The sequence below is a fragment of the Scyliorhinus canicula genome, chromosome 19 (assembly GCF_902713615.1).
Source record: "Scyliorhinus canicula chromosome 19, sScyCan1.1, whole genome shotgun sequence".
Lineage (NCBI taxonomy): Eukaryota > Metazoa > Chordata > Chondrichthyes > Carcharhiniformes > Scyliorhinidae > Scyliorhinus > Scyliorhinus canicula.
Window position 1 is genome coordinate 27,184,543 of NC_052164.1, and position 15,187 is coordinate 27,199,729.

The following is a 15,187-nucleotide window of genomic DNA, read 5'->3' on the forward strand; positions in this document are numbered from 1 at the left end:
CCATACAGTTGAATCTTACATATTCCTTAATTACCTTTTCAATTTTCTCACAGAACACTTAGTTCCCCAAAAGCCCCACATCCAGTTTTCACCCCAGCCTCTGCGCTACCCCCTTCTCCAGTACCATATCCACCCAATGCAGAGCATGATCTGACACTGCAATTGCCGATATTCCGACCCCTTGACCCCAGCCAGCAAAGCCTTTCCCACCACAAAAAAGTCGATCCGCGAGTATACTTTATGGACTGCTGAGAAAAACGAGTACTCCCGTTCCCTTGGGTGCAGGAACTTCCAAGGGTCCACCCCTCCCATTTCCACCATTAGCCCAGCCAGCGCCTTTGCCCCCCCCCCCCCCCCCCCGATGGGACCAGCGAGCGCGGCCGTGATCTGTCCAACCTTGGCTCCTGCACCAAGTTCCAGTCCCCCCCCCCCACAATCAGCTCATGTGTGTCCAAGTCGGGAATGGTCCCAAACACCTTCTTCGCGAATCCCATATTGTCCCAATTGGGACCGTATACACTTAACAGCGCCACTAACCTCCCCTCCGTCGCCCCCCCCCCCCCCCCCCCCCCCCCGTCGCCGCCCCCCCCCCCCCCCCCCCCCCCCCCCCGTCACAATCACATATCTACCCTCCTGATCTACCACCACCTTCTCCATCTGGAAGCGTACCCTTTTGCTGACCAACACCGCTACCCCTCGAGCCCTTCCATCAAATCCAGAGTGAAACAGCTGACTAACCCAACCCTTTTAAAGTCTCACCTGGTCCTTCACCATCAAGTGAGTCTCCTGCAGCATTGCCACATTGGCTTTCAGACTTTTATGATGCACAAGCACCCTTGACTTCTTGACCGGACTTCCTCGCCCTCTCACATTCCACGTGACTATCCTTACTGGGGGACCCTCACCCCCCCCCCCCCCCCCCCCCCCCACCTTTCTTATCCACCATCATCATACCACCGGGCCCTGCCCCATAAGTCTGACCCATCCCTGTCCAGTGTTAACATCAAACTCCTTCCCCCCCTTCCCAAGAGCCCCCCCTACATTTCCCCCTGAAACAACATCTCCTAGCACCCATCCCTTCCCCTCCTCTTGCTCACCTCATAGGCCCATTGAAGCCTGCTATCCAGGCTCCGACGTCAGCAGCCCTCCTCTCACCTCACCTCCGTTCACTAGCTGACTTTAGTTAGCTGGCGTGGGTGGCTCCCCCCGCCAAGATATATCGTCTCCTTCCACCCAGTCCCAGAGAAAGAAAAAACAAAACAAAACCAACAGTCCAAGTCATACAATTCACTAACATAACATTTAACCGTCGCAACACAGAACGCCAATCCACCCACCATTAACTTGAACTCTGTAACAATGCAAAGAGAAGCAAATTACAATACACATCAGTAAAAAGAAAGTTATAACATTTATACATTTTCCAACTGCTCAAACACAGTCCACAGTCTCTCTTCCAGTTCCGATCCTCACATCTGTCCCAAGCCTTCTGCCCTCTCGAACGCCTCAGCCGCCTCCGCTGACTCAAAATAAGTCTTTGGCGTTATACGTTACCCTCAGCTTCGCCGGGTATACCATACCAAATCGCACCCCCTTGTACAATGCCGCCTTCACTCGCCCAAACGCCGCTCGTCTTTTTGCCAACTCCACCGTCAAGTCCTGGTAGATCCGAGCCGCAGTACCATCCCACAGCACCTCGCGCTTCTGCTTCGCCCAGCGTAATACCTTCTCCTTCGTGCAGAACTTATGGAAGCAGATAATTACTGCTCTTGGCGGCTCGTTCACTTTGGGCTTTGGCCTTAATGACCGATGAGCTCGGTCTAGTTCGTACCGGGGGGGGTTTTCACCCTCCCCCATCAGCTCCGCCAACTTCTTTGCGAAGTATTGCGTTGGCCTTGGGCCCTCTGACCCTTCGGGCAAGTCCACAATTCTCAAATTGTGCCGCCTTGAGCGGTTCTCCAAGTCTTCGAGCTTTCTTGGAGCCCTCTGTTGACCTCCACCACCCGCCGCAGCTCGTCCCCCATCGAGGTGACCTGGTATTTTCTGTTTGTGTTGAGGATTATTTTGTTTTTCCTGCACAGGCTTTGGGAGTCATCAACTCACAGGATCGAGCTACAATAAAAAAGAAAATTAAAGACATGAATGCAGCAGTCGAAAAAGAAAGAAAAGCCTTGGGGAAACTGGAAAAACAGAAGGAGAAACAGAAGAGAAAGGAACAGGAACAGTTACAGAAAAAGAGTTAAACTGGGAAGAATAACCAGGTGTCAGCACATCTAAACATTTGTCTCCAGTTCTTCAGAGATTAAAACACGAGCAACAAGAAGAAATGCAAGGAGTCGATGGATCAAACTGGACATTGTATATCAGATCTGTTTGTGGGATTTGTGAAGTGCCGTTCAGCTTCACACTCGGACTGTTCAGGTCTGTAATGGCAACCTCTCGCATTAAAAAGAAGTAATATTTCACAATGCAGGCAGACTTTTCCTTAGTCAGTGGACTGCCACAGAAAACCATGCTGCATTTACTCGTAACTGAATCCATCCTGGGTCAGACAGAGAGGAAGTCAGGATAATCTATGTTTTTTTGAAAAAAATAGACCTAACTTCTGAAAATAGAATATTCCACAGTTTTGAAGTCACTTACAGGAGTGATTCTGAGGGCACTTGTATCATAGTTTACTTTGAAAGTAGCAGAAATGGAGAAGAATATGAAAAATGTCCTTTAAAAATGGAAGGAATTAAATTTTGTTCTGCCGTTTAGTTGTCAAAAAAATGCATTCTAATGATTAAAGCAGCTATCAGAAGGACAAGGGAGAACTGAGGATTAATGTGCCTGTGTTGGAAATATTGCCTCTGTTTATGCACAATTTTCTCTAAAGCAGAATTCTTCCACAATCTAGATTGTAAAGAGGGCCTCAGTTGATTGAGTGAGTTTGCCAGCAACCGTGCTGTGAGGGCAGAAGAACATTGCATAAATGTATGGTGGGAATGTACGTAATGTGAATTGGGACTGAAGAAAAAGAGCTAGACAATGGGATGCACTTGGTACCTTGCCATTTATTGAGCAATGTCTTCCTGTAATAGACTGTCCTGGAGAGCATCATGCAGCATTATGGAGATAAACTGTGTTTTCAGAAGATCTCATTCCGTGCGTGTCGTTGTGCAAAATATTCAGGACTTTCGAGTGAGTTCATTGATTAAAGGTTGAAATTAATCCAAAGATCTAGGAGGTGATGAACATTGTTCAGACCAGTGTAATAAATAAGAGCACCAGTTACGTGACCTTAAAAAAAACACATTTCCGGCTTGTATTTAACAAGTTAAAACATGACAAGTCGCCTAAAATATTGGTGACGTGGATGTGTTTTGCGTGTTGCAAATGTAGCCAGTGTTTTAAATCCAAACTGTGACACTTGGCAGGACCTGCCAAATATCGTGGTTATGATTTAAAGAGAATTGTTGAACGCTGTGCAATACTAAACCTGCAAGAGACAACTGCTGAATATTTTCATAGTGGCTCTGATTGTAGATTCAGGGAATTATTGAGAAGAAAGAAAAATCAACTGATTTCTTTTCAATGGTAGCTCCAACTTATTGTAAATTGTACATGCCTTTAACCTCTTTGTGACATCTAGAAACCCTCCCCCCACAATTTGTTTTCTGCCCCGCAAGGCCATTGCTTCCTGACCCTGCTGTGCATTTTGGAAAATGTGGAATTAGAATAGACAGTTTTGATAGAACTACAGCTAGTAAAATACAGATTTTTAACTAAGGCTTCACTCACATGCCAATATATAGCATGGCTGCACGAAAGCACAAATGGGTCAAAATGACACCGCCCCTGGCAGAGATATATCACAGGGAGAAATGCAGTGTTATTTTTCACCTTCAATTCAGCGTTACAAGCCAGAATTTGCCAACAACACATAGGTCAAAGCACTTAGGAAAGGATTTTGTTTGAATAAATTGGTTGAAATTTGCACTTATTTTGACAGGTATAAGTCCCTGTAAGGTTTAGGTAGGTTATCAAATCTATGACAGTTTTTGATTTTATATAATCCGAGGATGGCAATATTTGTTTTGTAAAATATATTTTGGGATATGCTGGTGAAAAGCTCATTTATGGGATTTATATGTGTGACTTAGAGTTTACATAGATGCACGGTTATTGGAATATAGCACGTTGACTGGGATTCTACAGAAATTATTGGACACTCGTATTTGGGTACTGGCGATGCCAGCAAAGTCTTTGAATTTTGTCATCTGACATTGAGGGAAGATACTGAGGAACTGTAAACAACCGATAGCCCATGTGCCTGCATGGTGACTATATGTTTCAGATAGTTTCTAACATGCTAGACAGTAATTTGGATATACTGAATTCTCCCTCTGTGTACCCGAACAGGCGCCGGAATTTGGCGACTAGGGGCTTTTCACAGTAACTTCATTGCAGTGTTAATTTGAGCCGACTTGTGACAATATAGATTATTATTATAAAAAATATTTGAGCAAATGTAGGTGGCTGCTGCCTGGCTCCGAAGGGTTAAATGGAGTCAATAGTGTGACTCAGGGCACAGGACTGCTGAGCTTTCAACCCAGCACCCAATACCGCTGACCTGGGAGGTTAATCTATCGTCGGCTCATTTAAATGTTTTAGTGGCGCTTGCAGGTGCCCAGCGTGCAAAACAGTCGGACCCAAGTGTTGGAGACCAGTAAGGATGGAAGAGCTGCTGACTACCCGTTAAGCACTTCCAGTCTTTCCCAGGGTACGTCGATCTGGATACAACAATGTCCCACCAAAGGCCAAAGAAGAGTACCGACATATAGAAGTTAGCCTGAATTGGAAGGGGAGGGCCATACTACAGGCATTATGGTGTTGAAATTCCCTGCTGCCTTTACTATGCATCTGATGGGGCTATGGGGCTGGTTTGGCTCACAGGGCTAAATTGCTGGCTTTTAAAGCAGACCAAGCAGGCCAGAAGCACGGTTCGATTCCCGTACCAGCCTCCCTGGACAGGCGCCGGAATGTGGCGACTAGGGGCTTTTCACAGTAACTTCATTGAAGCCTACTCGTGACAATAAGTGATTTTCATTTTGTTTCATTTCAAATGCTGCCTTAGTGTTTCAGCTGTACCATGAAGAGGGCTGCTCATTTATAGCATAATTGCGTTCAAATTGAGTCTATTGCATGGAAGGTACATTGGCTCTCTGAGTGCCATAGATCCTTGGTTGGGGGAAGCATTTTGAGTCATAGATGCACAAAGTACGCAGCAAAATGAAGTACCTCATAATGTGAACAGTTGGAACCCATTAGGAATTAACGTTATGGTCACTAAATATTATATTATCTATCCTATTCTATTGTTTCAACTGTTTTCCATTCAGATTAACTGTCACATATTCAGTTACTCGTAGGATATCCCAGAAAGTTTATTTTTCCAGCATTCATTTTAAATAGAAATAACACTTTCATTGACCACATTTGTACTGATTTTAAGATGAGGTCAGTTAAGTGGCAAAATGATCTTCTTGGGAGCTTAATTCACGATCCGCACAAAACCTCCAAGCTGTTATCTGTCAACCCTCAGCAGCCTACGCTAAAAAAAAATCACTTGCTTCAGTCTGGTTCTACATCTTGCATGCCAATTATTAGTGCTGAGCAGAAACAATGGAAGGGTCAGTGACCTCTTCTTAAGCAAAGTGGTGTCTACATGATTAACTATGCGAGGCTGTGAAATAATGAAAGCAATGCATCACATCTGAAGATTCATTAAAATGTAAGTCCAGAACTTTGTCAGACTGTGATAAGTAGAATCAGAATACTGAACAGGATATGTAGATAAATCATTGGTGGGTTTAACAATTTGGTTTTATTTTAGCTCCTGTCTAATCTGTATTCTAAAAGCAGAATCAGACACCTTTTGAGACCTGCAAGGTAACAAGAAATGTAGCTTAACTCAAAAGCACACATGTCTAATGTGTCATGTTTAACAGTTAAATATAAACTGTGGCCATTAAAACAATCACAGAATTTCTAGTATTGAATTTACAAAAGAAGGTTTTCAGGACATTCATGGAATCTTAAATAGGAATTTTTTTAATGTCCCACCAAATGTATTTTGCACTTTTTTGAATTACCTCATTTCCCCCACGATGTGGACTGGAAGACAAAAGATTGAAGGCAAACTAATTTCTCTCGCGGGTCTGAATCATTGTTCAGTCAGTAGATGCCAAATTAATCACTTCAGTAATCAATTTCTCAGCACATCTAGATTATTGCTGCTTTGTTAATTCAGTCGATGGCAACCAAGAAGAAATATGTTCGGTTCAGGTTTCAGTCCATTCTAGCTCGTGATGCCTTAGGTCGTTGTTCATTTTGAGCAAGAACGTTTCATACAAACGTTTCGAACAAGTATAAAAAGTCGCAATCTTGAAAAATATCCACAGCTTCAGAGTTTGTTGGTTCATCCTCTATCTTTTAAAATATGGGCGACGCCTATCATGAAACATCTGCAAATATAGTTTAATTAGGAAAATGTACTTTACCGAGTATTCAGAGGAGAGTTTTAGAAGATTGCAGAACCAAAGAGTACTTAGTTTGCAGCATTTTATGACTTGATAAATATTTTTTGGCGTATTTTTAAGAGTTAGTCAGAGACAACATCATATCATTCATTCTGGAATCACAAATCCCCTCATGCAAAGGGCCTGTAACTATTCACAGCAACTTGTGAACATAATGCAGCATGATAAGAGTTGTCATTAGTGAGTCAGCTTTTGCTGTGTATTTTTGTCTTTGTACAGGGATGTTCTTTCTATGCTGTGTGAATCGACTGGTCCTTTGTGATTCCTTTGTCCAGCTTGCAAGTACCCCTGTACCAACAGCTTACTTGTAGATCCTCTCTTATGTGCCTGAAAATAAACTTGCTGATCATTACACCAGGCTTTTAATTGCTACGCTGTTGTCCTCCACTGCCATTGGCAAGGACTCATCATTTTTCTTTCTCGCCATCAGCAAGGTTGCCGAACGAGCTGGAATTGACGGCCATCCTGCAACTAGATTTACTGGGAAATGAAAAGTTTACATTTTTGGTGAACATTTGCAATTTTGCACTAATTTATCTACCACTAATGTCGGCAATGCATTAAGCGTATATGTATCTTATTATTTTAATGATGGTAGTATTAACCAGTACAGACCACAAATATAAAATATGCATCAGTAAGCATGCCATAGCTGTGCTAGCTGTGATTCTCACTGTCCTTAACACATCTGTGAACGAGCTGGGAAATGAAATGAAAATCGCTTATTGTCACAAGTAGGCTTCAAATAAAGTTATTGTGAAAAGCCACTAGTCGTCATATTCCGGTGCCTGTTCAGGGAGGCTGCTATGGGAATTGAACCCGCGCTGCTGGCCTGCCATGGTCTGCTTGAAAAGCCAGCTATTTAGCACTGTGCTAAGCCAGATGTAACGTACTAGTGGTTAGAGATGCAGAAAAGATTAGGATTTTATATTTTACAGTGGACACTTGCTAGCTACAGCTTCAAATGGGTAGCACAGTGGGTGGGTAGCACTGCTGCTTCACTGCTCCAGGTTCCCAGGTTCGATTCCCGGCTTGGGTCATGGTCTGTGTGGAGTCTGCACGTTCTCCCTGTGTCTGCGTGGGTTTCCTCCAGGTGCTCCGGTTTCCACCTACAAGTCCGGAAAGACGCACTGCTGGGTCATTTGGATATTCTTAATTCTCCCTGTGTACCCGAACAGGCGCCGGAATGTGGCGACCAGGGGCTTTTCGCAGTAACTTTATTGAAGTGTTAATGTAAGCCTACTTGTGACAATAAAGATTATTATTATTCTAAATAGCCCAGTTGAAAATCTCACTGATGTGTACACAGACAGCTGTTATTAGCAGTTTTGTAGTAATTTGTGGGCACTCTTGCGAAGATGTAAAAAAATCTTCTGAAAATTTTAAAAAAAGGGCAATTAAACACCTTTGCTTTTGAGGAAATGGAAATCTGTGGCAAAACATTTCCCCATTGCTTTTCCTGTGCTGCCAAATAAGATGCAGCACGGAATTTCAATTCCAGATTTGTGCTGAGTTAGCTGATCACAGCTTCAGCTACAGCTACTCTTTTTTTTAAAAAAAAATTTGTATTGAAAAATTTAGTATTTATATAACAACAACGAACCGCAATAAAATACCAACAATAACAATAATGATAACAGTCATAAACATTTGCCCATCCTCAATGAACAACAAAACATATTAACAACAACTTAAATTAACACAATAATAAGTTAAATAACCATAGAAAAAATAGAAACAATAATAAAGAACACCACCCCCCCCCCCCCCCCCCCCCCCCCTTAACAAAACCTGTCTGGTTCTTGTGTACAACCCCTGGCACACAGTCCTTTATCCTGGTGGCCAGGATTTTTGCCAGCACCTTGGCATCTACATTAAGGAGAGATATGGGCCTGTATGAACCACACTGCTGGGGGTCCTTGACCCTCTTTAAGATTAAAGAAATCAGCGCCCGCGACATCGTCGGGGGCAAAGTCCCCCCTTCCCACGCCTCATTAAGTGGCCACACCAGCAAGGGGCCCACTTGGTCCACAAACTTTTTATATAAAACTCCACCGGGAACCCATCCGGCCCCGGCGCCTTCCCTGACTGCATCTGCCCGATCCCCTTAACCAGCTCCTCCAGCTCAATCGGCGCCCCCAACCCCTCAACCTGCTCCTCCTGCACCTTCGGGAAAGATAGCCCGTCGAGAAAATGCTACAGCTACTCTTACCAACTTTTACAGATGCACCATGGAAAGCACCCTATCTCCCTGCATTACAGGCTGGTATGGCAACTGTTCGGCCCAAGACTGCAAGAAACTTCAGAGAGTCGTGAACGCAGCCCAGCCCATCACACAAAGCTGCCTCCCATCCATTGAGGTTAGGTTGATTGGCCATGATAAATTGCCCATAGTGTCCAAAATTGCCCTTAGTGTTGGGTGGTGTTACTGGGTTATGGGGATGGGGTGGAGGTGTTGACCTTGGGTAAGGTGCTCTTTCCAAGAGCCGGTGCAGACTCGATGGGCCGAATGACCTCCTTCTGCACTGTAAACTCTATGACTCCATCTGCACCTCCCGCTGCCTGGGGAAAGTGGGCAGCATAATCAAAGACCCCTCCCACCCACCTTACCCACTCTTCCAACTTCTTCCATCGGGCAGGAGATACAAAAGTCTGAGAACATGCACAAAAACAGCTTCTTCCCCGCTGCTACCAGACTCCTAAACGACCCTCTTATGGGCTGACCTGATTAACACTACACTCCTGTATGCTTCACCTGATGCTGGTGTTATGTAGTTACATTGTGTACCTTGTGTTGCCCTATTATATATTTTCTTTTATTTTGTTTTCATGTACTTAATGATCTGTTGAGCTGCTCACAGAAAAATACTTTTCACTGTACCTCGGTACACGTGACAATAAACAAACAAACAAAAACAGAAAAAAGGAGAAGATATATCATTGGCCACACTGCTGTAGAGCAAGAAAGAAAATCTACTTGGTGTTCCTGGTTTCAAATGCTCGCTGCTGCTGAAACATTCCTGTGTGCCAATATCGGGTGAGAATGGGATTGGCTAAAACGTGTGCCCGCATGCCCCTACCATACCCATCCCGCTGACAGTTATTGCTTAAGTTCACCGAAGTTTCATCGCTTGGGCACTGAAAGGCCAACAAGTACTAATACATACCCAGCCTAAGCCAACGCCTTCAGGAGATGAAGGGGTGGGGGGGAGACTGCTGATGGCACATGTTCCTTGAAAGACATCCAGAGGATCAGTCAGCTTGGGAAAAACACACCCGGTGATGATGGACTGAAGGTGAACTTTTCTAACAGCAATGGGAAAGTGGGCGATGAAGTTGGCTGAGTTTAATTAATGTTATGGATTAATAATATGGATTAATAATATGGATAATGTTATGCATTAATTAATTAATGTTAATTAATGTTATGTTAATTAATGCAGGGGCAGCAGGGTAGCATGGTGGTTAGCATAAATGCTTCACAGCTCCAGGGTCCCAGGTTCGATTCCCGGCTGGGTAACTGTCTGTGTGGAGTCTGCACGTCCTCCCCCTGTGTGCGTGGGTTTCCTCCGGGTGCTCCGGTTTCCTCCCAATGTCCAAAGATGTGCGGGTTAGGTGGATTGACCATGCTAAATTGCCTGTAGTGTCCTAATAAAAGTAAGGTTAAGGGGGGGTTGTTGGGTTACGGGTATAGGGTGGATACGTGGGTTTGAGTAGGGTGATCATGGCTCGGCACAACATTGAGGGCTGAAGGGCCTGTTCTGTGCTGTACTGTTCTATGTTCTATGTTCTATGTTATATTAGGCAGACTAGAGCTTGCTTTGGGAATCAGACAGCCATGATGGAATATCACAAATCTGTCATAGGTGACGCTATTGCACACATCTTGAAAGCTGGTAGAACATTTCTTTCAGGAGATTCTACCATGTGGGTGTGTCCTTTTAAAGAGACCTGTGAAACCTCAGTATTTTGGCCATCCTTTCCCTTGACATTGCTTTGCCACCAGGACCTGTACGAAATATATAGCTTTGCCTCACGGTTTTCTCTTTGGCAATGCACAGCCCCAGTGTAAACAAATTGCCTGACCACCAAGTTACAATCCCTGGAACTGAATTTCTATCTTAAAAAACTACCCTAAGGTGAGAAGCAAAGCAACCAAAATGCAACACCATCAAGTGCCATTTCCTTTCTGCCGTCATTTATGCTGTATATTGTAAGCCTTTCATTGGCGACTAGTGATTATGCAAACGTGCAGAGTATGAAATCAATGCTGCTTATTCCTTAGATTACTATTTTTAAATCATTTTTTATGTCAGTTCAGTTTAACTTTTTTTTACTATTTTTGTTCATTCCTACGTATTTGCACTTTTTACATGTACTTCTTCCACTGAATGGGAAGATTTTGAAGATGTGATTTGTTACTGTGTACTCAAACAATGGAAGGTGGTATTCTGTTGAAATCTGAATGCCAGTTTGTGTTGGTAAAGGCTTTATGACAAAAGCTCAGGGTTGTGAAATTATAGAAATGTCTCTTTGATCCTTGTGGTCTGGCAAACATTTCCCTGAGGTTTTCAGGCTCCCCTATTGGCCCATTTATGTTTTTGTTTCTAGGACACAAGGTCTGTGTCTGCCCAACCTATGACCCCATCCTTCGCTGGTTTTGTCCCCATTCACCAACCTCCCCGTTCCCACAGAGAGGCATAGAAAACGAAAATGAAGTCACATTATTAGCTATTGCTTCAGGAATCCATCTAACAGCTTCTTTTCTTTTTTACCTCATGTCCCACAAGTCTATCCTCTGGGAAAGGTAAGGTTTGTGGACATCGAAGCCCACTTGATGCAGCCCTTTGATGCAGCCCCTATCTCTCCATCTCTATCAGCTCGCATGCTGTTCATGCTTTTATTAATCTTAAATATCTGTGAGAGAATCCACACAGAAGTGGCTGGATTCTCCATTCCTTCAGACCCGTGTTTCTCGGCGGCACGCCGCTCCTTGGTGGCACAATTCTCTACTTCCGCCGCTTGTGAATGGGATTTCACATTGATGCCAACGTACACCGATGGGAAACCCGTGGGTGCGGATGCATTGCAGGTGGGAACAGTGAATCGCAATGGCTGGAGAATTCTGGCCCATGGGCAGGATTTTCCATTATTAACACTATGTCCCCAGGCCAGTGTCAAAACGGTGGAGTTTTACTCCTGAAATTCCTGCAAAAAGTGAAACGAATTGCCAGCCCTGCAGGGGCTAGCAGGGACCCGGAGTGAATCTCGCAGCTTTTGCTGCAGATACGGGCCCCCGCACTTCCAGGTCAGAGGATGTGCACGTGCACGGCAGCGGCCTCCAGCGGCCACGCCGACTCCATGGCGGACTCGGACCGCGGAGCCAGACCCAAGAAGGAGACTCCCCGATTGTCCGCGTGCCCGACCCTCAAACCACGCATATTAATGCCCTGGCCACCGATAAGGCCTCCCTCCCCTGTCTCTGATCTGCCTGCCCACGACCAGGGCGGCTGCGGAGCACGCAAGCTTCCCGGCCGGCAATAGCAGGTTAGTTCCACGCCGTCGGGAACTCGGCCGGTCGGGAGCGGAGGATTGTTGAGTGGGCCTCTGGCAATGGCCCCCTGGCGGCGCGGCGTACTCCCCGGTGGTGCTGATTTTTGGTGCCTGGAGAATCGGCAAACTGGTGCCGGGGCTGATTATGGCGTCAAACTGGATTCTCCGCCCTGGCGCCAGCCCCGATTTCAGCATCGGGCTGTGGAGAATCCAGTCCTGTCTTTGGTGGGACTAAAATAATTGTTACCAATGTCCAAGTTAAGAGCACTGTGTCGATTAGATTGTTTCTCTGCAGACATTGCTCTCTAATTAAGGAGATGAATGATTGGAGTAATAGCCTTAATATCTACACTGAAGTTGCAATGTGTCGGTTGCATAACAGCTGATATCAGGGATTTCTGTGAAGAATGCCCCCCTTGAGGAAAAAAACAGCAAAATAATTTCAAATTCCCAGTGGTTCAAGCTGCAGTTCAGACTGGCCATGTTTTTAATTTGATAACCTTATGCCTGATCTTAAAACTTCTGCAGCTACATGTACTGCACAAAAAACACAAGGGTGCAACTACTGACTGCATGACTTGGATAACCAATGAGTGTAGATTAACTCCTCTCTCTCTCTTTCTCACTGTTTGATTACAGTATAAGATTCCTACTGTTAATAGTTTCATAGCCTGAAACAATTGTAATGGCTGTTGGGAATTACGTATACAAACTCTGTAGTCTCTTTCAGGGATGCTAGGGTTTTGCGTGCAAATGTATTAGATCTTTTTTTGAAAAAGATGGAAGTACGGGTATTGGTTGTGACAGGTCTTATGTTAGCACATGTTATATTAATGTTAAAATTGCTTTAACTTCTGGATTGTTGCCCACTGAGTCACTCGGGAGTGATTAGCAGACGCAAAGGAGATAACTTCAAAGTGATTACTCGCTCTGCTGTCCAAGCTCAAAGGTGTTTTGAGTTATCTGTTTGTCCAAAATTCAATAAAAATGGTATAATGTGACTGGTTTTGTAATGTAAGCAGTTTGTTTGCAAATGGATTTAAAATATTGATGTGTTTGTGTTAAATTGAATAACGTTATTGACTACCTTATTTACTTAAATTTGATTTCATTGTGTAATGAAATCTAAGATGTCTTTGTTTCAATTATCAATTGACCCACATTTTGTTAGAATTATTACTGACAACTGATAAACTGAAATAGTTGACAAGCTGAATATCCAGGGAGGAAACTACACAGGACTCTCAATGAAAACATTAAGGTCATTTTATATGATGGATTCGGACCCCGGAAGTGCAGAAGGTTTTAGGTTAGACAGGCATCATGATCAGCGCAGGCTTGGAGGGCTGAAGGTTCTGTTCCTGTGCTGTAATGTTCTTTCTTTCCTCCTCCTGTGCATTGAGCTGTACGAGATCACAATGAAGCAGATAAACTGATAAAGATTTGAAGGATACCCATCATGATACAGATCTTGACGTCCTTCTTCTAACACAGTTGAGTGAATGATTATTATTCAAAACATCATCTTACGATTTAAATAGGAATCATACAATCTGGGTCTGGAAACAGAGAATAAGTGTTTGTGTTTCATACAAACACTAATACAGTTTTCATCATTTTACATCTTACACCATTCTCTGTTTTGTAAAGCACACTGTGGGATGACCATGTATCTGAGTACATATACTTAAGTGGTCTACATTTATCAGCATAACCCTCTGATGAAGGCGATTCTGTGTGTTAGTTAGAACATGCTTAGCCCAGCATATTGCATTATCTTTACATTTCTATATTAAGTTATTACTTCAGGTAGTCCACTCAGCATCATGGGCATGAAGCAAGTGCACTAATTATTATGCTTTGCAATGAATTTTGCATATTTTGAAGGTATGTAACTTATATGAATAAAATTACCTGTACAAAACCTCAATCATTTGAAGCACAGTGATTAAAATTGTGTGTAATGCACCCTCTAGACTATATATATATATTTTTTGGTTTGAATTTAGGATCAGTATTTTTGAACAGAGTATAAAATTTTGGAATTTTGCTAAATTTGTATTCAATGGTTTCCTGACATGCAGAGACCCTCATTCAGTGCATTGAACCAAGAAGAACTTTTAATGTCTTGCAATCTCTGTTCTCCTTCAGCACCTTGTGGCAGTGTATTCCTTGAATCTAATAAGCGGTCCACTCTTATTATTTCTTATTAATTCTTATTATTTGCTTTCAACATAGGGAAACCAATTTTTGAAATCTTCCTTGTAAATCTAATTGAGGAAATATTTTCAGGAATCAAAAAGGAAAATATCGCTCTTCTGATCATTCCAGATTCAGTTGCGAATTTGGGACATCAGCTGTTATCAGATGAAGCAGTGCATTATAATCATGGTAATCAACCTCAGAGCCCGTTATTCAGGAAGGAGAAAAAGTCAGTCAGGAGCTTCTATACCTGATCAATTTTTAGACCTCACTTTTATGAACTTGTGATTCTCTGGGATCTCATTGACCCCAACTTGGAAGCAATTTTACAGTGTGGCAGGCAGGGCTTCAGGGGAGGGTGGAAAGCCCACCTTTGCCCCAATTAAAGCTCTTAGATGGTGACTTAATGACTTTTCCTGCCCAGCCCCATATTCTAGGCTTGTGGGTGGATCACGGATAAAGGTGGGGGAATAGAAAAATGTAACTACCTTAACCTTGGAAGATTTGATTGGGTGGTAGCTCTCCAAGGCAAGGCTTCCACCTAAATGAGGACAGAGACCCGCCTGCTGCCAAGCAATGCTTTTTAGAGCGTAAAATGGCAACAGGCTTGTTGGACCTGGTGGGGACGTATTCCCCGCGGATCCCCCACTTGGTGGGGACTGAGCCCCCACCTTCCAAAAAATTCCTAAAGTGGAGAGCATCACAAACTTACATTGATCCAGCCCTCGCCCAATAGCCACACTTTCAGAAGTGGTTGCTAAATGGGACATGACCATGGATACTCTTTTCCTGCCCAAACCAGGCATATGAAGCAATTGTAGAGGACATATTACAGCCCTACATGAGAC

General features: G+C 43.7%; 1 protein-coding gene across 3 annotated transcripts in view; it reads left to right on the forward strand.

Moving 5' to 3' along the window:
* The window catches only part of samd14 (sterile alpha motif domain containing 14), a 243,094-nt gene extending 236,158 nt beyond the window's left edge, over nucleotides 1-6,936 (forward strand). For all 3 annotated transcript variants that reach the window (XM_038779252.1, XM_038779254.1, XM_038779253.1), the window contains one exon: nucleotides 2,082-6,936. In XM_038779252.1, coding sequence (XP_038635180.1) covers nucleotides 2,082-2,243 — 162 coding nt within the window. In that variant the 3' untranslated portion in view covers nucleotides 2,244-6,936. The remainder of the gene's footprint in view (nucleotides 1-2,081) is intronic.
* The last annotated feature ends 8,251 nt before the right edge of the window (nucleotides 6,937-15,187 follow it).